The following is a 26,221-nucleotide window of genomic DNA, read 5'->3' as shown; positions in this document are numbered from 1 at the left end:
CCGACACTTAACAGCTAAGCTATATTGTTCTGCTGTTGGACATAAATTGTCCCGCAGAACACCCACTTCACATAAAGGCACCCACAAATTACCAAACATCCCCATCTCATTAAATGAATGACAGCTATTGCTTTACCAATTATAGCTTCATACTCATTCTGGTCTGTCCTCCCTATAGGTAAGATCTATTGAGATACCCAATCATAGAATTGTCCCCACATTCTGACCAGAGCAATCTCCTGCTTCCTTAGACCCCTCCCAAATGACCCAACCAAAGTCCAAATCCTAATCGGTTCTAACACTCTCCTACGAAAGACCCCACTGTTTCCCATGGTGTGTGTTTTCCTTTGCTGCAACTAGTAATAAACCCAACTTGCTCAACTACAGGTGTGTCCCCAGCTGTCTTTGGCTGAAGGGCATTGACAAGTGTTACACACCAGGACAGTGGTTACTGCTAGGGAAAGTGGAGGGAGAAGGGATGTGAGTAAAAAGATAACACTTTGTCTGTCCCTGTGACTTTAATTTCTTTTTAAAAATGAACCAGATGTGACCAAAAATCTTAACAGTGTGACCTTAATGGTTTATACATATTTTATGTGAGTTTGAAATGTTTCTCAAATGAAAAGAGAAAAAAAGCACACACACTGTGGTGGGGTTTACTATGGAAAGGCTTGGCAGAGGCCATTCTGCGTTCCATAAAACAATTTCCAAATTGCCAGTCGGAAGACCTGTGTGGGGCTGGCACCATGAGAATCATCTGTGGTGCTTCTTAGAAATGACTAGACTCAAGACTTGGACTTTCTAATTCAGCATATCTGGTGTGGGATCCAGGAATCTGTTTCTTAAAAGCACCCCTGATGATGTTGAGAACTACTACAGTAGTGCAGATGGATATGTAATATGCATAATTATCATAGGTCCACATGATTCTGACTTATGAATAATTCATGTTATATAACACATTTGGAAACAAAACCTCAGTGCATCTTAGGAAGCTTCTGTATAAGTACTATCTAACAATACATTCTTCCTGTGTTTCACAATAGCTTCACAAACCTGAACTTCGCTACGAAGAGGTTTGAGTGAGCAAGTAATTATTCTTACATTCACGCATACATTCATGCAGGCAATAAATATTTCCTCAGTCTCTGCTTTGTGCTTAGCAATATGGGTCACAGAACAAACTAAACATATTATTTTGCCTAAGTCATTTTCATATAAGGGGGTGTGAACAAAAGACATTCATACACCTATAAGCACTCACGGAGCCTATTTATGTAACACGGTGAGAGAAAATGTACTGAGATAGATATACAAATTCCACTTAAAAGATCACAAGAATGAGAAGTCTGAAACAAAACATGAATGTGAGGTAGTAACATCGGGAGAGCTAAGTTTTGCACTTAATCAAACTATCCCAAGCACTTTAAGAAATTCTTTCCCCTTGTTTAACTCATCTTTAATGGTTTAAATTTTTTTTTTAATTTATTTTTCCCCCCAAGCCCCAGGAGATAGTTGTATGTCATAGTTGCACATCCTTCTAGTTGCTATATGTGGGACGCGGCCTCAGCATGGCCGGAGAAGCAGTGCCTGGGTGCGCGCCCGGGATCCGAACCCGGGCCACCAGTAGCGGAGCGCGTGCACTTAACCGCTAAGCCACGGGGCTGGCCCATAATGGTTTAATTTTTTAATTACAAAAGTAATACATGAATATAATTCAGTCAGAAAATAGAAATAAAAGTATAAAGAATAAAAAGTAAAAATCCTGCTTAACAATCCTCTCAACCTTACTCCTTTCCCAAGAGGCAAACACCATGACTTGTCAGGTATGTATTATTCCAGACTGTCTTCTATTAACTGGTGAATATCTATTTAGGATTATGAACAGTGGTTTACTTTGAATTGGGGGCAGGGATAACTAAGGTAAGGCAGAAACTGCCAGCTGTTCTCCAAAATGTGTTTCTCAACTTCCTGGACACACAGCTAGACTACATTTCCCAGCCTCCCTTGCAATTATATGTGCCACATATCAAAGTCCTGGCTAATGGAGTGTAAGCCAAAGTATGAACCAGGCCTGAAGCAACACACATCAATAACTCCACACGTGATTCTTTTTTATTATTTATTTATTTGTGTGTGTGTGTGTGTGTGTGTGTGTGTGTGTGTGTGGAAGATCAGCCCTGAGCTAACATCCATGCTAATCCTCCTCTCTTTGCTGAGGAAGAGCGGCTCTGATCTAACATCTATTGCCAATCCTCCTCCTTTTTTTCCCCCCAAAGCCCCAGTAGATAGTTGTATGTCATAGCTGCACATCCTTCTAGTTGCTGTATGTGGGACGCGGCCTCAGCATGGCCAGAGAAGCGGTGCGTCGGTGCGCACCCGGGATCCGAACTTGGGCCGCCAGTAGCAGAGCGCGCGCACTTAACCACTAAGCCACGGCGCCGGCCCCACATGTGATTCTTAATGCTCTTTCCTCCTTCTGTCTGATGGTGGCACCTAAAGTGAATTTGGAAGTCACTTGCTAAAGATGGTAGAGCCACACTTGGTTTGAGTCACTTAATGCCTGGGGAGGAGAGCTAGTCTGCTGACTCAAACACTATTCTTGGACCATTCCAGAAGAAAAATATAAACTTCTTGCTCTTTAAGCTACTTAGATTATGTTTTGGTTTTTTTTTTTTACCATAGCCTTTCATACCCTAACAGAGATTTTTTTCATAAGTGGGATACCACAATATTTTGTTTTGAAAATTGCTTTTTTCATTTAACAATATTCTTGAGATTTCTCCATATTTCTATAGCTATCTTATTCCTTGGGCAGCTGGATAGCATTCTATAATGCAGATAAAACACATTTAACCACTCCTACTCATGGATACTTATATTTTTTACAGTGAATATTCCACTATACACATCTTTGTGCACATGTATGAGTATTTTTCTAGGATATATATCTACAAGTAGAATTATTTTCTTGCATGTATATTTATAAATATATATGCATGTTTAAACCATGCTTGATAGTGCCAAGCTGCTCAATACAAATTTATATTCTCTCCAAAAGTTAACAATATGAAAGTGGCACTTCAGAATCACAGTCTACATCCTCTAAGTACTAATCCCATACTGCCTCACACATTTCTATTTATCTCAGTCACCTCCAAGTGCCCCACTCACCCATCATCACTCAGTCTCTCAGTCCCATACCACTCTGTACATCCCCCACTCTGTAGCCCACACACCTCATCTGCCCTTCCAAATTCTTCCACACTGGCAGCAAACTCTAGATATCTGAAGAGCCAACAATTCTAGAGCTTTAACCTCATTTCAGAAAATCTTCCTCAAACACAAAATCACTATTAGGCAAACACCAAGGTAAAAATTGTTGCAGGCAAGACCTTATGGATGCTAAAATGAGTGGGGAAAAGTTTGAGCATAACAGGATATTAGAATAGTCTTAAAGTATCTCCCCCAATTATAAAGGGAAAAAAACAGTAACTTTACATGGCAACCACCTTAACCAAATGATCAAAGTTAACATCACCAGTAATAAGGATATCAACATCGTGTACCCTCAGCATCACTTCTTAGTATTCTTACTGAAAATTATAACCTCAGTCTAATCATGAGAAAATATCAGACAAACCTAAACTGAGGGACATTCTACAAAGTAACTAACCAGTACCCACTGAAAGTATCAAGATCATGAAAGATAAGGAAAAAGTGAGGTAGTGTGACAGATTAAAGGGGACTAAGGAGTCATGACCACTAAAATGCATTATGCAGTCCTGACTTGCATCCTGAAATAGAAAAAGGACATTGGAGAGAAATGGCTGAAGTGCTAATAAAGTCTGTAGTTTGTAGTGTATTAATATTAATTTCCTGGTTTTGATAATCATACTATGGTTATATAAGATATTAACATTAGGGGAAGCTAGGTGAAGAGTTTACTGGAAAACTCTATACTATTTTTGCAACATTTTTCTAAGACGATAATTATTTCAAAAGGGAGAGGAAAAAAACAATCTCTCACCTCTCTGCATTATCTGAAACCAAGACTATATCTCTTAAGGACAGTGCTTCCCTGAGTTCCCTAAATGGAGCTATCTTACTTCTCACACCACATATTCCTCAGTGCCGAGGGGTGGAACAGGCATCCTCTTTGCTCCCCACGCTACGTCCAGACCATTACTTGTCCCCTCATCACTTCCGATAAAAAAAAAAAAGTCTATTCCTGTAGCATTCACAACATCAGTATATACCATCCTCTTCCCCTCTTTGCTACTGTTATCCTCCAGCCTTCTGGTCAATCATCTCTCATTCGTTTACAATCAGCCTTCCTCTCTATCTTGACTACTGTCATCATCATGGATGTCCTACATCGCCTCCCCAGCTTCCAGCCCCCAGGCTCTGTTTATTGACTTCCTCATCTCCAATAGCTCTTCATTCTGCCTCAGCCACACTTCTAGAGTCATACCTTAGACTTTGTTGTCATGAACAAATATCTGCCCTCCAAAATATCAAATAACAAATCCCACTCTTGGACAGAACTTTCTATCATTCCATGTTCTTTGCACAAACACCTTCATTACAACAATTTTCCAGTCTCTTTGTGATTTCCAAACCAATGTTTCCTCCTCTTTCTTACCATCAACTCCCACCTATCTTTATTTATTCTACAGCTTAGATCCCATAGTCCATTCTTACAATCTTTCTTTTTTAAATGCCTTCAATACTCCCTTCCTCTCTCTCCCTCCATCGTATTTGCCTGAAAAAACCTAAACCCAGATAAAGTTAACTGTCTGCCGTCTGTGGGTCTGCATCAGAGCAACTGAATCAAACTTACAGAAAAATAACAAATCAGGTGTTTTGGGATGGTAGGTATGAGGGAGGTGGAGGAGTAGTGGGGTAGATTGGCTTCACATGATATTTATGAACTCCAGCTTCACCTAGTAATTCTACTCCATTTCACTTAAGAATTCTTCTCAATCTCTTATTTAACCCACTCCATACCTTACCCTCAGCTGACAATCTCCTCATACTTAAGTGAGAATAGAGAAATCATAAGGAAAGTCTTTCATCTTCCCCAACACCAAGTCTTCAAGTCTCCCTATATCTGCACCCATCCTCCTTAAAAAAATTAAAAAGTCCTTCCCAATTATAATAGGGGAAGAACTCTCTTTTTAATTATTACCTAATCTATTGATTATATATGCTCAGGAACGTATCCACATTTATTTTTTCAAGGACTTTATTTCTTCTGTCACCCCCTTTCTGTCCATCAGCCTCTCTCTCCTCTACTGGATAATTTCTATCAGTATACAGGCATGATAAATTTAAGAAAACTCTCCCTTGATTCCACAGCCTCATCCAGTTACTTCCTCATTTCACTGCTCACCTTCTCAAATTACTCAAAAGAGTTGTTGATAAATGCCATCTCTATTTCCATATCTGCCTTTACTCCCAAATCCATTCCAGTCAGGCCATCCCCACCATCATAAGCAAATTATTCCTGTCAAGATCACAAATGACTTCCTTATAGCCATAGCCACTGGTCCTCCTCTCATTTGACCTTTAAGCAGTCATGGAGAAATGATTCCTCTCTCCTTTGGAAACACACCTGTCTTGATTTCCACGACACCTCACTCTTCATTTACCCTACCTCTCAGCTGCTTTTTCATATCTACCTAAACTCTAATTGATAGAACTCCTCTGGGTTTGGTCCTGGGCACTCTTCTTAAATCCACAATTTCTTCTTAAGTGATTTTATTCATTTTCATGGCTTTATATTTATATACTAACAATTTCTAAATTGTTATCTTCCACCTACCTTCTCATCCAAGCACCAAATTCACATGTACAGCTGCCCATTTGGTATCTCCCAGGCATCTCAAACTTAGCATGTTTAAAATTAAACTTTTGATATTTTTCTTCCCAAACCTTGGTCCTCTCCTAATAGTCCCTCCATCTCAGCACATGGCACCACTATACATCCAATACAGAAACTTGGGAGTCATCCTTGATTCTTCCTTCTTCCTCATCTCCAACATCAACAAGTCTTATTGATTTTCTATACAACACATATGTACTCTTCTCTGCATTGACATTACCCTAATCTGAGCCAACTCCTACCTCAACTGTTGCAGTAATGTTTTTACCAGCTTCTTCATTTCCATTCTTGCCTCCTCAAATCTATCCTCAACACAGCAAGCAGAGTAGTCATTTCTTTAAAAAGAAAAATAAGAAGCTTCTGAAGTTTCTCCCTTGTGGCTTAAATAAAACCCAGACTCTGTGCCATGCCTGTATGATCTCTCTGGCTCCTGCCTATCTTGTCAACTTCGTGATCTCCTCTTTTCACTTCAACCCAAATATACCCACTTCTTCTCAGCGTGGGGGTCCCACAGCCTAGCACTCTCTTCCCCAGTTCTCAACATGGTTGGTTCCATCTCATCCTTCTGTCTACAATTCAAATGCCATGTTCTCAGAGAGTCAAGTCTTCCCTATCATGCTAAGGAGATTCTCCCCTCCCAGACCCATTATTGTTGACCACTGGTAGAGATCACTATATCTCTACCACTATTTTCCCTCATGGGAATTATGACAGTCTGTTATTCTATAAAATTCTTTTTGTCATTTTGTTTATTATCTGAATTCCCACATTTGGCCACAGAGCCATATTTGCTCTATTCACAATATATACCAAGAACCTAGTAACCTAGTGTAGTACCTGACACATATCAGGTCCTCATTGTTGAATTAATAACTGAAAGCACCTTTCCTAACAATAGATATTATCAATACATTTATATTTTTGCCAGTGTAATAAATAAAATTTTTATTTGTGTTTCTCTGATCATTAGCGAGACTGAATATTTTTATTGATTTATATTTCTTCTCTTTCAACTGCTTATTCAAGTCCTTTGTCAATTTTTCTAGAGTTGTCTTTTTCTTATTAATTTGTAAGAGTTCTTTGTGAAATTAAGCCTTTGTCCATTACTTCTGAGGCCAATACTGTTCCCTAGGCTATCACTTACTTGCAACATTGTTCACTGTGTCATCTATCAAATTTTTTCTGTAGACAAATCTGTATTTTTCCTAATGGCTTCTGAGTTTTATATACAAGGCTTAGAAAGGACTTTCTACCCTCAAAATTATAAAAACATTCTTCATCACATTCTAATTGTGTTGACTCAATACAATTTGTCAAGTTGTCCTTTTGACACTAATTTGAAGTATACTTTTTTCAATAACTAAAGACCTAAATACTCATACTCATGAGTCTATTTGTAGACACTATATCATTCAACATACCTATTTATTACAATGACAATAACATTTTGTTGTTACTATCAAACTTTACATTGTATATATGATATCCAGTACAAGTCTCTCCCATGTACCTTCAATTTTTCATGTTCAAATTTGCCTATTTTTTTTTTAATAATTTTCTCTAAAATTGGCTTATCAAATTTCACAAAGGGTCCTGTTTAATCTATATATTTGTAAGAAGGGAATTATCTTTACAATATTGATTTTTTTTCCTTTTTTACTAAATAGCAGTCTAATTTATTTTCATATTCTTTTAGGTATTTTTTTATATAAGTTGACTTATTAAACTTACACCCCCCCCCCCGTTTTACAGTATGACAGTTACTATACATGGGACTTTTCTTTCTATTATATTTTCTGATGAGCTCTTGATAGTGTATAGGAAAGACAAATGTTTGCATATTGATTTTAGATTCATTCATATTAGTTGTTAGTTGAACTATTTGTAATGGTTCTGATAATTTTTTAGTTCATTCCCTTGGGATGTTTTAGACAGACAGAGGCACTTATCTCTTCCTTTCTGATATTTAGTCATTTATTTCTTTGTTAGAAATAGAAACTGTCTCTAATTGGCTACCTAAAAATCAGTGTCAGTAATAGCAAGCACTCTTGTCATCTTGTTCCAGATTTTCCTGGGAAAGTTAACTTCTTTTTCCTTTTTCAAACAAAACATATCACTTTCCTTGAACATTTAGCAGAACTCACTGAAAAAACACGACTAGGCCTAGTGTCTTTAAGACCAAACTCTATTTTCTTTTCCATTTACATTTTTCATTCCATTCAAGTTTCATGTCTAGTAGCATATATTTTCCTAGGAAATAATTTTTTATACAGACATCCTAATTTAATAGGTAGAAGTAGGACATAGTATTTTTCTCTTCCAGAACTTTGGTTATACTTCCTTTCTTGTCTTTGGATTTCTTCTTTATTCTTTACTCAGACAAGTCAGAAGTTTGTCTATTTTACTAGAATTTAAAAAAAAAAATCTAACTTTTGGTTTAATTTATACACATAAATTTTTCTTTTCTACTTCATTATTTTTTTAATTTTTTTCTTTATTTATTCCTTCCTATTTATTTGTATTTATTTTATGATTATAATCTTATCTTACTTACTAAAACACTTAGTCCTTTTATTTCCTTTTTTCCTAAATGCCCTTTAAGACTCTACATTTTCTAAATAATTTTGTAGCCACATTCCATAGATTTTAACATGGGATACTTTAAAATTTTTATTCTTTTACCCCAAAGTAATTTGTAATTTCAATTTTAGTTTCAATTTTTCCCCAATAGTCATTTAAAAAGGTAATTTTTTAAATTTTTTAAGTAGATAGACTTTAAAATCTCTTATTGCTTAATTCCTAATTTTATTATATTTTTCTCAAAGACAGTGGCTTTCTAGGAGTTTGGAGTTTTTTGGAATTTACTGAGAGTTTTGGAGGCCTTAGTCCAAAAATTAATGACCAATTTTGTGGTAGTCAAGTTAGTATTTATAAAGAATATGTATTTTCATATACCAAGTACAACATTTTATAACTATGTCTACATAATCATGCTACATCATTATTCAAATCCTTTACTCCTTATGAAGTTTTGGGTTCACTTGATCTGTTAATTTTTGTTTTTATTTCCTAAATAAAAGGAAAATTTGACAAATGCATAATCTATATTACAGAATGTAATATGTAGTCCAGGAGATGACAAGGAGACAGAAGCCATAATGAAAGTCATGTGATAAATACCTATACGAAGGTGTTAGTAGTGGGATGAAAATGAGTTAACATATTCTAGGACGGCTGCAGGGAGAATTGATAATAGGTGGAAATTTTGATATGGTCTTAACCATCAACATGATTGAACATTCAGTAGGCAGGGATTGTCTCAGACCAGATTTCTCATAAACTGTTCAGTCTTAGTCTGAACAAAACAGATATGGGATTTTGTATCTACAAGTTCACTTCATTAGCATAAGATAGAAAGTTATGACTAGGATGACTTTTGATTCACCTTACTCAGATTATAAAATGTGAGGTTGGATTTAAGCCTACCATATGGATAAGGGATCAACTCAGCCCTTAAGTGTCTTTTGGAAGCTCCCATGAAGGGCATTAGAAGTTTTGTGAGCATGTTAGAAGGCAAACTTGGGGCCTAAGTGTGCATATTCAGCAGACCTGCCTGAATCCTCAGCTCTAAGAAACTAAAACAGATGAAGATGTGCCTCCTAAGAACTAATCACACTATTATTCAAATGGAAATAAAAGAGACGCATGGTTCCAACGGCAGAAATGAAGAAAACTTCCCAACATTACAATCGATAGGCTGAGCTCCGGGTGATACTCAGCAGTTTGGGGATAGGAAGGTCCTGTTTTGGAATGGGCTTGGTTCCAAGAGCTTTTCCAACTGGGGTTTTAAGAACTGAGCCCCTTCTCCCCTAGAAACAATACTGGAAACTGTACCTAGGAGTAGAGTACAGCCAGGAAAGGTCACAAAAGCATCTACCCTACAGTAAGTTTAATTGTGGTACTAACCCAGTGTTGGGCCTAGGAAGAAGATGTCATTCATATATGATGAAAATCAGAGAGAGCAGACATACTTCTTCAGTTTTTCTTTTGCCTACTCTAGGCAAAATTTAGATCTCAGTTGGAAGAAACAGAAGTCAATTTTGCCCAAGTCTTCCTCTCTGAGCTGACCTACCCTATAGTCTTCTGCACTGGTACCCCATGTCGTTACAGTGCTTATCACCTGCACCCTAGCCAGATATTCCTGACCTGCAAAGTACCCCATGCCTCTAAACTACCTATTTTCCCTAACTCCTCAAATCTCAAGACCAAGATTTGGCTGCATGGCTTACTGTCTCTGTGACTTTGGGCAGTTTAAATTATGCACCCCTCAACTTGTTAAATGAGGATGATATATCGCTAATAGCGTTAATCTGAAAATTAAATGAAAAAAATGTATATTATGGGGCCAGCCTGGTGGCGCAGCAGTTAAGTGCATGTGCTCTGCTTCAGCAGCCCGGGGTTTGCAGGTTCGGATCCCAGGTGTGCACCGACGCACTGCTTGTCAAGCCATGCTGTAGTGGCGTCCCATATAACGTAGAGGAAGATGGGCACAGATAGTAGCCCAGGGCCAGTCTTCCTCAGCAAAAAAGAGGAGGATAGGCAACGAATGTTAGCTCAGGGCTGGTCTTCCTCAAAAAAAAAAAAAAAGTATATTATATGCCTAATACCCCTGACGCTCCACAGGTTCTCAATAATACAGCAGCTTATTACTTTGTTTATTTCATTTAAAAGAGCCAAGTAGTTTGTATTTTTTAAAAACTATACAAATGTATAATCTATTGCATTAGATGGTTATTAGATATGAATTAAAATTTTAAATGTTTAAAATATATCCCATTGTTATCTCTCCAGTACATCCTTAAAAAAACATTGTTTTTCCTAATACCTTCATACAAAATGGATCTGATTGCCCCACGCATACCCTACCTAGCCCCCACCATTAGTTATACAGGCTCAAACATGTCTCTATATGTATCTAAGAACCACACCATTAGAAAGACAACAATAAGCCTCAAAATTATCATTTAAATTTTAAAATGCTGAGATTTTGCCCAGTGTTTTAAATAACCTTAATCACAACATCCTCTGTTTGATTATAGAACACACATAACCAAAGGTTTATTAACTACTACTTCAAATCCTCAATCTACCAATAATATTGACTAATAGGAAAGGCCATCCTAAAAAATATCATATTTGACTTTTATAAGTAGTAAAAAATTACAAAGGAGTAAAAATAATGGTGAAAAATATGTCAAAGTTAGATGCCTCTTTCTACCCTTTGCTTCCATGCTCAAGAATCCTAGAACTCACTCTAAATTGTGAAATTTGAGTCTGTCCCCAGCCAGAGCAGCAGACTTAATGCACCATTAATCTGATCTGCTCTCAGCCGCCAATTGAAATAGTCACAGTCATTCGATTTTTAAGGAAAAGACAGTACTGCAGGAGTACATTCCAGAGGTCTTTTCATAAAAACCATCCTGTGTGCTCCATCTGCATGTGCAATCTGCTTGTGTATTTTCAGCCAGCTTGCAGGAGCAGATTAATGCGTACAATTAGAAAGCAACCTCACAGGCATTCAATAAACTGCCTTCATTATTACACACAGGAGAGTCCCCTTTGGATGTCAATAAAAGCCTAGTTTTCTGCCTGTTAGCTAAATAATTGACAACACTAAAAATAATCAGAAGCAAATGAACGAAGTCAGGGACAAGGTGTTAAGAAAGAGCACATTAAGATTCTCACGGTGGTGCCCCAGGATGCTATCATGAGCTTCTTCTCCAGCAACTTGGATTTACAGTCTGCTCAAGTCCAAGATTGCCCTTCTCTACAGAAAAAAACACACCATTCCTGGTTGGCTATTTGAACCACACATCACAGCATGCTGAAACTAGCAAGGACATGAGGTATTGACTAGTTAGAAAGAATTTCTTACTTGTGTTTCTATTTTGTGTTCCTTAGTTTGACAGCTTTAGGAGAATCTAATTTGGGGGTGGGGGAAGATGGGGAACAGCCTGGTTGGTCCGGTGAAATCTTTGTGCTGTTAAAATTCTAACAGCTCTCCTAGACAATTTTTCCACCATAAACTAATTCTAAGAAGATATGAAAAAGGCTTGTTATACAGATGATCCATCTTTTCTAAGTCTCTTTAATATTTCAAGCTATATAATGGTCATTCATTTCATGAGCTATTGCTACTGGCCTTTTAACTTTAAAAGTAGTTCAAAATAAAATATTCTTTAAAAAAAAACTCACACATATACTACTTCTTGTGTTTCTCAATAGGCTTTAAAAATCAATTTGAGATACTTCTCATTTTTAGCCAACTTCTCTTTTTCCTGGTTAAGTGACTTTCACGATAAGCAGAAGAAAGAGCAAGAGTGAAATGTGCATGTAATTGAATTCAGCTCCAGTGATAGTGTAAGAGGTGGCTGAGGGTAAAATTCTTTTTTTTCTTACAGAAAAAGGGTGATTGATCTCTAGTATTTAGTAAAACACAAACTCAAGAAGCTGGAAGACTATGAAAAAAAGGAGGTTTGATGACACAAGCTCCCACATCCCTTAAAACTCTAAAAATCACTCATTCTTCACCTTATCATGTTTAAAACTCTCCAGAGAATGGACTCCTTCAACTTCCCAGTCCTGTACCTAAGACCTCTCATTGGTAAGCAAGTCTTTCCTTTTCCAGTGTAAAGCTAGGGTGCCACATTTGTTCCTATTGTGATTCTAGACTACTAATGTCGCCATGCATCCCCTATCTCCTTCAACTTCTCTGGTTGGCCTAGAAGTAAACTCTCATCCATTCTCTACACATGAAGGGGAAGGCAATAATACTTTAACAATCTTAATCTATTGCCTTCTTCCTGTCATCTCTCTTTAAGGCAGCCAGTGTCTCCTGCTCTTTAGCTCCCCACCAGCTCCCTCACTCCCATGCCTGCCTTTGAAGAAGAATGGGGAGGGCCAGCCCGGTGGCTTAGCGGTTAAGTGCGTGCGCTCCGCTGCTGGCAGCCCAGGGTTTGGATCCCGGGCGCGCACCGACGCACCGCTTCTCCGGCCATGCTGAGGCTGCGTCCCACATACAGCAACTAGAAGGATGTGCAGCTATGACATACAACTATCTACTGGGGCTTTGGGGGGAAAAAAATAAATAAAATAAAAATCTTTAAAAAAAAAAAAGAAGAATGGGGAAAGAGAGGCTATGGATTCTATGACTAAAATGAGAGTAATGCCTATTTTAACTTAAAGAAGATAATGTCACTCATTAGCACTTCCACCCAACCCCATTCCATCTCCCACCCATTTCCGGGCTTGGGTAGCAGAGGCCAAGTACCTAACTTGCTAAGGGCCAAAGAGAAGCGCTGAGAAACTTCTTTTCCATTCATACTTCTGAGTCTTAAAGCAAGACGGAGCTGCTTATGATAGAGGCAGGATAATTTCAGTGGAAGAAGAAAAACAGAGGATGCTGTACCTAGAGGAGGAACATGCTTTCGGGTGTCACATATGCCAAACATCAAAATAACATTAAATTCTGCAAATGAGGTACAACAATGGGAAAAGAGAAGAGGAGGCAATCAGAGAACAATCCATATGAAAGTGAGAGGTTAATTACTAGTTCTGGTGGGACCAGAAATCTCTATTAGGTCTCTGCAAAATAAAAGTTGCATGATTCCATTCAACAAGGATCTTTGCAGGAAGTTTCATTTCAAGTCCCCATAAAATTCAGTCACTTTTATGCCACATATATAAGATATTTTATTTAATCCTTACAAATGGCCTATGGGAGAGATATTATCATCCACATTAAAAAAAAAAAAAACTGGGGGTTCAAAGAGGTTTAGTAGTTTGTCCAAGGTCACAGGTGGGGAATGGAGCTAGGATTCTGAATCCAGATCTGCTTGGTTTTAATTCTACCACATTTGGAATTAACCTAAGGCCAGAAATATGGTTCTTTGGTTTTATCTGTTGTTTTAAGCAGTGCACAGGTAACCCAGCTACTTAGAGCTAGGACACAAGCTTATCTTTAAAGCCAGTATAACAGAGTAGATTATCTATACTATAAAGGACATAACAGTTGCCCTATACCTATCAGCTGCTGTTATTCACAAATCATACTGGAAAAAGTATCTTAGTACATGACCACAGTTGAGAGTTTTGCTAATAATTGCTAAATAATTTCTCAATTCTTGTCTATAAAAATACAAGTGTGTAATATCCCACAGTCCATTAGACATTAGATAAATCCCTAGTTTATATTCTGCTTGGGTACTTCTTTTCCAATGCCCTCGTCCTTATATTGGTGTTTGGGAAGTTAACATAATCAGAAGTACTCTGAATCACCAAAGAATCAAGCTCTCCACGTTATTTATGATGGGGGATTCCTCAAATTTATTAGTATTATTTCTAATCAATTGACGACTAAAGAATACTTTGGTGAGTATAGATATCTCCAACCTTAGAACCTCACTTACATAATGACAGAGTTCAATTACATAATTAATATAACAGTCAATAATTCAATACCAGATGTTTTGAAAAGTTACCGTCACCTAGAACGCACAGAGTGAACAATAAGCCAATAAATGTACAAAGTTCTGAAAACATAAACTTACTATTGCTGATGCTCTCTAAATGCTTCTCTTCTGAGGTTTTCTTGAAGTCTTTTTTTCTCCTCTAGTTTATTGCTCTGAAATTATAAATAACAAAATGTAATCTATTAGGAAAGCTTTAAGCAGAATCATGATGTTAAAGTTACCTAAGGTCCAAAATCCTTAGGCTCAAGTGGCCTCAATAGTTCAATAGGGTACCTACCAGGACTTCCAAGATGGTGTCCCTCTCACAACCCTGGGCACTACACTGAAAGCCAGAAGCCCAAGATCTTTCCATGGCTTCCCTCTCCCAATTTGATTGGTACAATCACAGAATCAGTATTTCACATTTTTATTCTCTAGTTCAAAAGACAACAACGTTTATATTTTAAGCAATGTTTTCACAATGTTCTAAGGGAAACATGAAATTTCCACACCAAGTATGTTAAATTAAAATTATAATAAATGGTTAAATAGTTCATACAAAATTTATATATACGCTCACATTCCACTAAAGCATTCAGGAAAAGATTTTCAATAAGCCATCCCAACTCCCTCTGACTTGGAATCAGATAGTTAAAGCCGCTGAGAGACTGAACAGCAAATGTCATAAGAAAGCCATCCACTTGAACAGAAAAGAGTTCTCTCTCTTTTTTTTAATTAGTTGTCTGGAGAGTCTAGAAACAAAGAACTTCATATTTGATATTACTGTCACCATGGCTCTGGCATATTTTAATCCAGCTTCAATAACCCAGGAACACTTGCTTTTTTTTCACTATGACACAACTGTCATTTTTTTTTTAAACTTGCCTATGAAAAACAAGAAAAATTCCTAGACAACAAATTTAATGGGGAGTTGAAACAAGCTCTACAACACAGGAGAGACTTGAAGTTTTAAATGAATCCAAAGGAGACAGCAAGTAGCTGGGTCTGCTTTAATAAAAAGAACTGGATTTGCCTACCAGGAAGACCTGTGAATAAGGAATAATAGAAATCATCACTTCCAAACCCTGAGATGAGTTTGGCTCCATCTTTCAAAGAGGAGAAAAAATTATTCATATTGTTCATATCCATGAAAGTCTTCATTCACACAGAACTACTTACTAGTTCCATTTTGAAAGGTAAAATGGATGACTTCAGTTTCAGAAAAAACAAAGGAAATTTACTACAATCAAAGGGAATCAACTACAAGACAAAGCAATTGGATTATTAATGAAACACAGGTCTAGGAAGCAAACTAATAGAGAACTGTAAAACCAAATAAACATGATCCCAATCTAGAAAAAAATCCTGACTCATGAGACCAAACTGGTCAGTTGTCATGAGCTCCCAACCTCTCTGAGGATTAAAAACAAAAAGGATAAAAGACAGCAAGCAAGCAATAAGTATTGATTAAACTAGTATTAAGAATGCTACTTTGAGAATAGTGAGAACACCACACAAGCATCTAGAGACCAAGGCTGTGTTCCTTTAACAAGGTCAGAAATTAGACTGGTTTTAATCTCTTCACTAATAGATAATCATTGAACCTAACTCACAGAAACAGTTACACAGTAGCTAAATTCTATCCAACAAAGGCCTGTTTATCCCTCAGAAGTTGATAGAGAAGTATTTTTCAAAATATAGGAGTACTTGAGAAATTGTATTCAATACCCACCAGTGTAGGTATGTGTTTTAGTATATTAATCCAAATATATGGATATAGTCAGACTGTTTATTTCTTTCCATTTAACAGCGAGCTAAGGATTCACCCAAACGTACTTACACATATATATATACAAATGCAGCATGTAAAATATCTAAGAATCAGAAGAAAAAAATATGGAATCAGCTTTAGGGCCACCAACACTGACTGAGTGACCATAAATCATTTAACATCACTAAATCTCATTTATTCAACAAACATCTATCAAATGTCTATGATATGCTTGCTACTATGTTAGATGCTGAGAATAGAGCTATGAACAGAGCAGTGCCTACTCTGGAAAATTTTTGAGGCTAGCTGGAAACAGACAAGAAAGCAATGATGGTACTATGTAAAATATGTTAGAGGTAGAGGTTTGCAAATAATGTAATATGAACACATAGAAAATGCACAGAAGTGGGTAGTCAGGAAATGATCTCAACAGTTCCGTAAACATTCGTTCAATGCCTACTAAGTTGCAGACCCCAACCTAGGCACAGTTGCTCAGAGGTTGAATAATACTCAGAATGTGGTTTCTAATCTCGGGTTCATAGATGAGCTGTGTGTATGCTCGTTTTTATGGAGAGTGGGCTCAGAGCTTTCTTCAGATTCCCCAGAAGGCTGATGATAAGATAAAAGGATGAGAACTATGGATCTAAGGAGAGGTAGAAATTCTAGGTAGAGACCAAACTTAAACAAGCAAGAGTTTTCCAGAAGGTGATGGGAGCTAGGGCTACTGCACTCCATTGTTCTGGTTGCTCACTGCCCAAGGGGGCTGAAAGACGGGGTTGGAAAGGCTAAAATAGAGCCAGCTTTTGGTTCGCCAAGCCTTGCATCCCAGCATGGGGGGCTTCAGTGCAATGGAGGTATCTTTTTCTATTTCTATAAAGGTACCATCTATCACCAATCTGAGCACCCACCGAACTGACTGCCCGGATGGAGAATCATTTCTAATTTGCACAAAGGTAATAATGGGTTAGTAGTGGCCTTAGCGGGGCAAAGGGCATTCCCATAACTTACAATATATTCATCATACAAAGGCACAAGAGAATATGCCAGTTCAAGGAACCCCAAGAAGCTCATGGACAAACTGAAAGCTGTTTGTAGTGAGATGGGTGAAAGACAAGGTTGAGGAAGTAGAAAGAGGCGATTATAAAGGAATTTATATGCCAAGTAAAGGAGTGTGGACTTCATTAAAGGCAATGATGAGCCATAATATTATTTTAAGCAGAATAGCAAGCATCTCACTCTCAGAGCAACATGGAGGGTAAACTGCAGAAAGGACCACAAACACAAAAACCAATGGAGTGGTCTCCCAGTAATCCAGCCCATAAATTATGAGTCCCAAAGGACAGAGAGGAAAAGACAAATCAGGAAAAATGTAGGAGACAGAAATAATAGGAGGAAAAAAACAACAGGAGGTATGACTGTATCTATATAAGATGAGTAAGAAAAGAGAGAAGAATACAAGATGACTATCATTTAAGAGCATCAGAAAGAATATATGAGTTCAGTTGTGAACTTACTGCATTTGAGATATACTTCTGGAACATCTAGAGAAATAAAGCATACGGTAAAATAGTCCTGTTTAACGACGGAGATACATTCTGAGAAACACGTCGTTAGGGATTTCGTCATTGTGCGAACATCATAGAGTACACTCACACAAATCTAGACAGTACAACCTATTACCCACCTAAGCTATACAGTACTAATCTCATGGGACCACCATCATATATGCAGTCCATGATTGACTGAAACATCATTAGGCAGCACACGACTGTATATGGTTCTGGGATTCAGGAATATGGTCTGGCCTGGAGATATGGGATATGGACTTTAGAAATCACCAGCACAAGCAATAACTAAACCCTTAAATGTGGAAACATGAGGGCTTTTACTTAAGGATAGGATGGCATAGACATAGGGATATTAGAGAAGACCAATGGATGGGACTTGAGGGAACATCATTAGTAGAAAAATCAAGTGGAGGAAAAGGATCCAGAGGAAATCCAGAGGGGTGGAACTTGAAGGACAGAGTACTTAAGAGTTATAACATTACAAATAGTTTAAATAAATTAGGAATTAAAGAGTCTCCATTGGGTTTTCCAATTAAGAGCCCCATTGGGAATCTTAGCTAGATCACTATCAGTGAAGCACTAGAGGCAGAAGTCAAACTCAGCCCACCAAGGAACAAGTAAAGGTAAGGACTCAAAGAAGGTATGTTCCTAAGCCAGCTGAGCTCAGCATAACCTGGGGAACATTCTTTAAAACAGGTTCTTTGGTTCAGGTGAATGCTAAAGAGTCAGTCCACAGACCAGCATGTGGACACCAAATGTGGTAGAGGCTTCAAGGAGTTGAGCCATGATGTTTGGGATGGAGGACTTGAAAGCAAACCAGAATAGAGAGAGGCACTTTGTTTTTAAGATGAGAGATTTGAGTATGATTATATCCAGAGAGGGGAAAAAAAAAATAAGAAAGTAACAGGAGAAAAGGAGACAACTGATGGAGCAGAAGGTTCCTGAGGAGATGAGGGGAAGAAGAGATGGTGAACACAGGTGGAAGAATCCATCGTAGCAACAAGGAAAAGCACTTTCTTATTCCTCCTGTGATGGGATGGGGGTAGGAACCACAAAGGAAGAGTAAGGAAACAGAAAAATAAAGATACTTAGGGCCTAATGGCCTTTCTTTCCTAGAAGGTGAGAGATGAGATCATATGCTGAGAATGAAAGACGAGGATAGGAAGAATGTGAAGGGAGGAAAGATCTTGGTAACTAGAGATGGGCCTCGACTGCAAAGGAAAATGCCAGGCATTGGGCATTGTTGAAGACCCACTGCAGAGGAAGCCCAGAAATCTGGTGTGGCAAAAAAAAAAGCCATGTGTGTCTTTTTTCTCCAGCAATTTCATTCATGTGGGTTTAGTGGAAATGAAATAATTGAACCAATCCCTCAATGTATAAAATAAGAATAATCCTCTCTCTGCCTTCCACACAAGAGGTTGATATAACAGAGTCAAATGAAAGAGTGTTAATGTGTTTCCTTACATTTATAATTCATTAGCTTAGGGCACCCTTATTATATGAGTGCTTACTAAGTGCTAGGCATTATACTAAGGGCTTTGCACGTATTGAATCCTTTAAGCCTACCAGTCCCATCATTATATTATTATTACACTCATTTTACAGGCAAGGAGAGTGAAACATAGAGAAGCTAACAGCCTACACTCTCACTACTACATCTGCATTTCAGAGATCTCATTCACATCCCAACATTATGGGATTAATTAACGGGATCCTACTGCATTTCAACAACTGGAGGCTTAATGACCACAGCAATTCATCCACAAACAAATGCATGATGTAGGATATTTCTGAGAAATACTGGTGTTCCTCGAAAGTTTTCAGAAATGGAAATTTTTCCTAGTTTATAAAAACAATATTGAAATAATTTCCTCCGGCCAGCCCCGTGGCTTAGTGGTTAAGCGTGTGCGCTCCACTGCTGGCGGCCCGGGTTCGGATCCCGGGTGCGCACCGACGCACCACTTCTCCGGCCATGCTGAGGCCGCGTCCCACATACAGCAACTAGAAGGATGTGCAACTATGACATACAGCTATCTACTGGGGCTTTGCGGGGGAAAAATAAAAATAAATAAAATTATAGAGAATGCTGCCTTGAGGGGCAATTTTTCAAAAAAAAGAAAAAAGAAATAATTTCCTCAATGTTGAGTTTTACCCCTAAAATTGTTCTTAAATCGTTAGCCCTTGCTACTACCTATTTCCCAGAAATAAGTAACAAATGTGATTCCTTAAAAATATGTAGGTATGCATCTCTGCGCCTAACATGCATAGCTTATTTTCTACTGGTTAGTTCCTGCTTTGCAATATAGCATTAAAACTAACTAAAGATGCTTCTCAGCATCTACACAAAACAGAGTGACCTCCAGGGCTCCAGATAACTCTATCAGCTTCATGACTTTATGGTTTAGTGGAAAGAGCAAGGAAAGTCTTTGGATGCCACTCAGATCTCTAGCTGGTTTCCTGCCCTTTCTGAGGTTATGATACCCCAAGAGTTGGGAGAATTAAAACATTTGTAAACTATATAGCACTGTATAATATTATTTCAAACCTAAGTAGATCACAGGCAGAATAAGATGAATCCAGGAGATACGGAGGGTCTTTGACATGGAATTGGAAGATTTTCATTTTTTAAGTTTGTGGGTATTATGAAAGCCTGGAAATATAAAATTATGACTTAATTCATCAATGTGATTATGATGGAAAAGGATGGTGGAGGGTTACTCCTAAGGCACTAAATTTGGGCAAAAGTCTTGCTGTGAGGATTTATGAAAACTTGTCTACTTATGCTACAAGATCCAGTGGCAAAGAAAGTACTTGCATCTGGTATGCTGCCTTTTTTTTTTTTTTTTAATGACTTTCTTTCACTCTGATGGTCTAATATTTTAGAGATATTTTCTCTGCTTTATAGATTTCCAGGAAGGGAAATTGTTATATCATTATAAAACCACACGAGTTGTATTAATTTCCTATTGCTGTAACAAATTACCACAAACTTAGTGGCTTAAAATAACAAAAATTTATTAATAATCTTACAGTTCTGGAGGTCAGAAGTCCAAAATGGGTTTCACTGGGTTAAAAATCAAGGGGTCAGCTGGGCTGCTTTCCTTCTGGAGGCTCCAGGGAGGCTCCTTCTGTTTCCTTGTCTTTTTAGCTTCTAGAGCCTCCCACATTCCTTGGCTAATGGCCCCTTCCTCCATCTTCAAAGCCAGCAATGGAAGGCTGAATCTTTCTCTTCTACCATCTCCTCATGCTCTCAATCTTCTGCCTCCCTCTTTCAACTGAAGGACCTTTGTGATTACACTGGGCCACCTGGATAACGCAAGAAACTCTCCCAATTTGAAGGTAAATTGATTAGCAATCTTAATTCCACTTGCAAATGTAATTCCCTCTGCCCTGTAACAAAACATATTCCTCGATTCTGGGGACTAGAAGGTGGGAGAAGAGGGCGAGGCATTATTCTGCCTGCTACATGAATTATAATCTATTTTTAAATCAATAAGTATCAGGGGCCAGCCTGGTGGCACAAGCGGTTAAGTGTGCGCGCTCCGCTGCGGCAGCCCAGGATGCGCCAGTTCGGATCCCGGGCATGTACCAATGCACTGCTTGGCAGGCCATGCTGTGGCAACGTCCCATATAAAGTGAAGGAAGATGGGCATGGATGTTAGCCCAGGGCCAGCCTTCCTCAGCAAAAAAAGAGGAGGATTGGCAGATGTTAGCACAGGGCTGATCTCCTCACAAAAAAAAAAAAAAAAAAATCAATAAGTATCAGACACACAATATGCCAGAAACTTCACAAAATCTTTGCCCTCTTAGCTCTCTGAGGCTTGGCTTTGAATTGTAGGTGGTAAGAGTGGGTGAGAGAGGACCTCGTTCATTTAGGGCTAAACAGCGGTGTGCTGATAAACTTAACAACCAGCTCCAGCCAGGAGGAGGAGGGGAGGCTGATTTGCAGCATTTACTGATTTCCATGGTGAAAATACTCCCACATTGACTGGTTTCAGGTTACCAACATGAAGTCAACTAGCTCACAAAAATCCTGAAAATTGAACAAGCCACTCTTATGGGGCTGTAAGAGGAGGCTCCAGTACACCCCTGGAAGAATATATCGCATCAACATATTCTAGTATAGGGAATGCAAGTCTGAGTGAAGCATCCCAGTACTTTCTCTGAATTTTCCCTATACCCATAGGATTAACCCTTCCTGGACACCACTGACACGACCAGATGCTAGAGGTGGCTGCCTTTCACACCCTTGTGCTTATTAAGGATCAAAGAACACTCCCATGTGCTAGCGGGGAATACAGTTTACTCTCCCCGCACTCAATATTACACAGATCACAGGTGACCAATCAGAATGAGACTCAGTGTTCCCTGGTGACCCCTCCCAGGAGAGGGAAAACTGGAGGGCAAGGGGGTTAAGACCAGAGGCCAAGCTAGAGGCTCTTGGGTGGCAATAGGCTGCTTGGATCCTACTTGGCTCAGAGTTCCTGGACAGCAGCCATCTGCCTGGGGAGGAGAGCAGTATTTTGCAAGCTGGCATCCCTGTGTGTGTTTGCTGTGCATTTTAAAGAGTAAGTGCTCCATAAGCACAGCCATTACTGCTTTCCTTGGCCATTTTCACACTGGCAACATGAAGTATGCCATTTCTAGATGGCTAATGTCCATTTTTCTTTTATCTGACACAAGCGACTACATAGGCTTACATTTAGCATGAAAAGCCACAGATTTATATACAACAGAAATAGCTAGGTCACGGTGGCAGTGCAGGCCAATTAGCCAGCGATATCAAGCCTGTGGAAGGACCAGGGTGGACTGCTCCTTCTCTTGAACGTAATTTACATTCAGGTTCCCCAAACTTTTATGTGCAAAAAAATCACCTGGGGGGCTTGTTAAAACACAGATTCTGGTTCAGAAGGTCTAAGGCGGGGCTCCAGATTCTGCATTTCTAACAAGTGAAGCCAATGCTGCTGGTTCAAGACCCACATTTTGAATGGGAAGAATCTACATATCAACTCTCTCCCCCAATCTCTCACTTTCAGGCAAATTATACCAATAATCATTACAGTTATCACATTAGAAAAGCCAACCCAATTAAGATTTTTGTAGTTAATGACTGCTATACTTCTAGTGTTATGGTATAACTTGGAAAGGGGAAAACGCTTTTACTCAATGTTAAAGAAAACCATTTCAGCCACTAACATTTCTGAAAAGTACATGTTATTTGACCCATGAAGAAATGAGCTATAAATGACCCACAAGCCAGCCAATTTATGGATATTAAGTGACAACTAATAAATGACTTTTAGGATAAGAGATTGCAATGCAATAATTCTTCAGGATCTGTAAGCCTCTTAATTCAGTTCTTGGTGGCGATTTGATGATTTTCTTAGTTCCACCTGAAATGCAGACAGACTACATGCTACGTACGTAAAGGGGACACCTCCTCTACCAACATAAAACTAAAGTGTTTGAAGGAGAAAATGAGGATGGTGGGGAGTGAGAAGAAAAATAGAAGAGTGGGGAATAGAGAAGCAGAAAGAGAGAAAGACAGGTTAAAAAGCACTTACTGTAATAAAAAATCTTTTCAATGAAGGTGTAATAGCTGATCAATTGGAAACGGACTGCTGAATCCGTTTGTAAGCAAACTTTGTAAACAAAGTTCCTATACTCTTTTTTTAATACCTCCAGCATTTCATTACAGTTCCTCATGTATAAAAGCAGTCTTACTGCCACCCCCAGAGCCTACATCTCTACAGATGCAGCACCTCTACCTCTTTAGATGCTCCTGGCCTTGGGAGAAGAGGAGGTGGGGCTTGTAGAATCATTTTATAGGAATAGTGCAGAGATGGGGAGGGGTCTGCCCAAGCTCACACAACACAACAGGACACCTTCCAAGAAAGACTTAGTCTGCTCCCCAGCCAGGCAGAGAGCTCTTCAGGGGAACAAAAAGACTCATACTCTTGGGTGTTCCCTAAGCCATCAGCTTTTGACTTCATTAACTCTAACTGGAAAAAAGATCTATTGCTTGGTAACTAGGTTTAAATTTTGACCAATACTCAATCTTTAAAAGAAAAGGAATGAGGGAGAGAGAGATACAGACAGCAGGAATAGGAATGCATTTCCATGACTTACACATGCAGTAGGTGTCATACTCGGTAGTCAGTATCATGAGTCAACCCCTTGCCCCAAACCTCCAACACTTAAAACCTATTACAGCTTAGGACTTTGTGGGGAATGGGAGGACGGAGAGGGAGACAGGGGTAGAACAACACTGTATCCTTCCTTCTTCTCTAGCAGATGAGCATTTTCAAGAGATTTCTTTCCCCAAGCCCCAGAACGAGTATCAAAACTAAAAACATCACTTTGAGGATTAAAATAGATCATATCACTAACAATGAAATGCAAATGCATGTTTTTTCTTTTATCAGTAAGAGAAGTATGTTCACCTATTTCACACTCACCTTGGAAAATTCAATATTTGGATATAAATATGGCGGTGTATCCCTGATGGCTGTGGTTACTAATTGCTTTGCCTTCTGGCCAAATATACAGCGACTACTTTGATTACTCGCCTGGGAGAAGAGACAGTGTGGTGACTAAGAACTCGAGCTCTGAGGCCAGTCAGCCTGGATTCAAATCCTACTTCTTCTATTTACCGCTGTGAGCCCTTGGGCAAGTTATCCACCTTCTCTGTATCAGTTTCCTCATTTGCAAACTGGGTAATAAGAATAATATATACTTAATAGGGTTGTTGTGAAGATTCAGTGAGTTAATATATGGACACTGTCTGGAAGAGAACCTGGCACATAGTAAGCCCTCAGTAAATGTTAGTGAATCATCGTCTCCACCATCTTACCTTCTCTCTCTGAATTGCCTTCATTTTTTGGATGGCAGCTTCTTCAGCTTCCTTCTTGATTCTTACAGATTCTTCTCTTTTTAGCTAAATTGTATTGAGATTATAGACAACAGAAACCAGTTACTATTTTTCAGTCTGAACCTCCGGAACACAAAATTATGATGAAAGGCAAATTACAGTATTGTTTGTGCTATACCTCGCCATGATTACAGGTTGGTACTTCAGGCTACTGAGATCACAGAGAATGGTCAGGCTCCATCTCCTGCCTACAAAATTTCTGTGTTTCTTCTTGGTCTCTGTCTCTGTCTTCCCACAGCCCCCACACCGGGTTGTGGAGGAAAAAGGGCAGATAATTTTTTCTGATTACAAAACTCATAGAGTTCATTGTAAAAAAAAAAAAAAAAAAAAAATCACTAGTATCTTAAATCTTTTTTTGTACTATTTTCACAACTGGCACGGGGTAAACAAATCTGTGTTCTTGGAACCAAAACATTCAAAACATAGTAGAGGTTAACTTAAACTAGAAAAAAAAAAATCCCTTAATCAAGGGTCTTGATGACCGACATATGGCTTGGATAAGAATTATAGATATTTATCTCTTCACTTCTCACTTTCTGATTTCTTTGATTTTGAGAGTTTCCTATTGCAATTGGTTTCAAGGTTTCTTGCTTTTGGTAAAGTCACTGTGTTATTTCAGTTAGCTGAAAGTGCTAGTACTCAAATTCCTTGCCAAAATTAAACTAAAAGAGTTGGATTCTGACCTTTTGCTGGTATTTAGATTGTATCAGTTGGAGTTGTTGTTTCTGTCTGACTTCAGCCTCTGATTGGCTTCCACCTAAGGGAAAAAAAGTCATGAAGGTGAAACATGAATATTAAGCTGAAATGTCAGCCATCAAAGACTAATTAATACATGATAAGTCCACACCATGAGTTTCTTTAACATTTTCATACCCCTGGAAATAAAGACACAACCAGTTTTCTTAATAAGACATTAAAGAATGGTAATTGCTTCAAGGGGAAACAGAGCTGGACAGAAAGCCAAGGCCGTATTCCTAAAAGAAGAGGACAATGCTACTAAGGTTTTTCAGTCGTGTAGGTATTAGAGTTTTCACTTAGATTAAAATCATACCTGAAGGCCCATGCTAAATAATAAGAAATAGTGCCTGTCTTGGAAGTTCTAGAATATTCCTGCTGCTTGAGTATGACCATTCCTTAACCTAATAAAGACGACAATCAATGATGTTTCCATTCCAAGAATCAATGATGTTTCCTTCTTCTGACTCTATTGCCCTATAATCAAGTAACAAAGCTCAGGAAACCCTTGGGGGTCTTGCCACTAGACAAGTATGCAGTTTTTATAACCCAGTTTTTAAAAGTACAATGGGAATATTCCAGTTGGAAATTGATTGTCAATCTATACTATTTATTGTTCCTTCTTTAGGTAGTCAAGAGAAAAATATGGATGTTAGGTTATTTGCCTGCTTTCTCTTAAACTAAAACAATTTGAGGTCAGAAATCCTTCCAAGTTTGACAATCATCTAAGAATTGCTGATCAAGGATTTCTCAGTGTTTATGCAAGCTTGGTGTATGTATTATAAAGATTCCTTAGAAATAATTCTCTGGTGCTCTGAT

General features: G+C 38.4%; 1 protein-coding gene across 1 annotated transcript in view; it reads right to left on the bottom strand.

Annotated features, from left to right (window-relative positions):
* EPSTI1 (epithelial stromal interaction 1) overlaps positions 1-26,221 on the bottom strand; it is a 92,238-nt gene that overhangs the window by 41,842 nt on the left and 24,175 nt on the right. Inside the window, exons 4-6 of the mRNA XM_058548230.1 lie at positions 25,351-25,424; positions 24,590-24,673; positions 14,497-14,570 (exon numbers count right to left, since the gene is read on the bottom strand). Of these exons, the coding sequence (XP_058404213.1) occupies positions 14,497-14,570; positions 24,590-24,673; positions 25,351-25,424 (232 nt within the window). The remainder of the gene's footprint in view (positions 1-14,496; positions 14,571-24,589; positions 24,674-25,350; positions 25,425-26,221) is intronic.

This window comes from Diceros bicornis, chromosome 9 (genome assembly GCF_020826845.1).
Source record: "Diceros bicornis minor isolate mBicDic1 chromosome 9, mDicBic1.mat.cur, whole genome shotgun sequence".
NCBI lineage: Eukaryota > Metazoa > Chordata > Mammalia > Perissodactyla > Rhinocerotidae > Diceros > Diceros bicornis.
The sequence above is the reverse complement of the archived record's forward strand: the minus strand, read 5'-3'. Positions and strand labels throughout refer to the sequence as shown.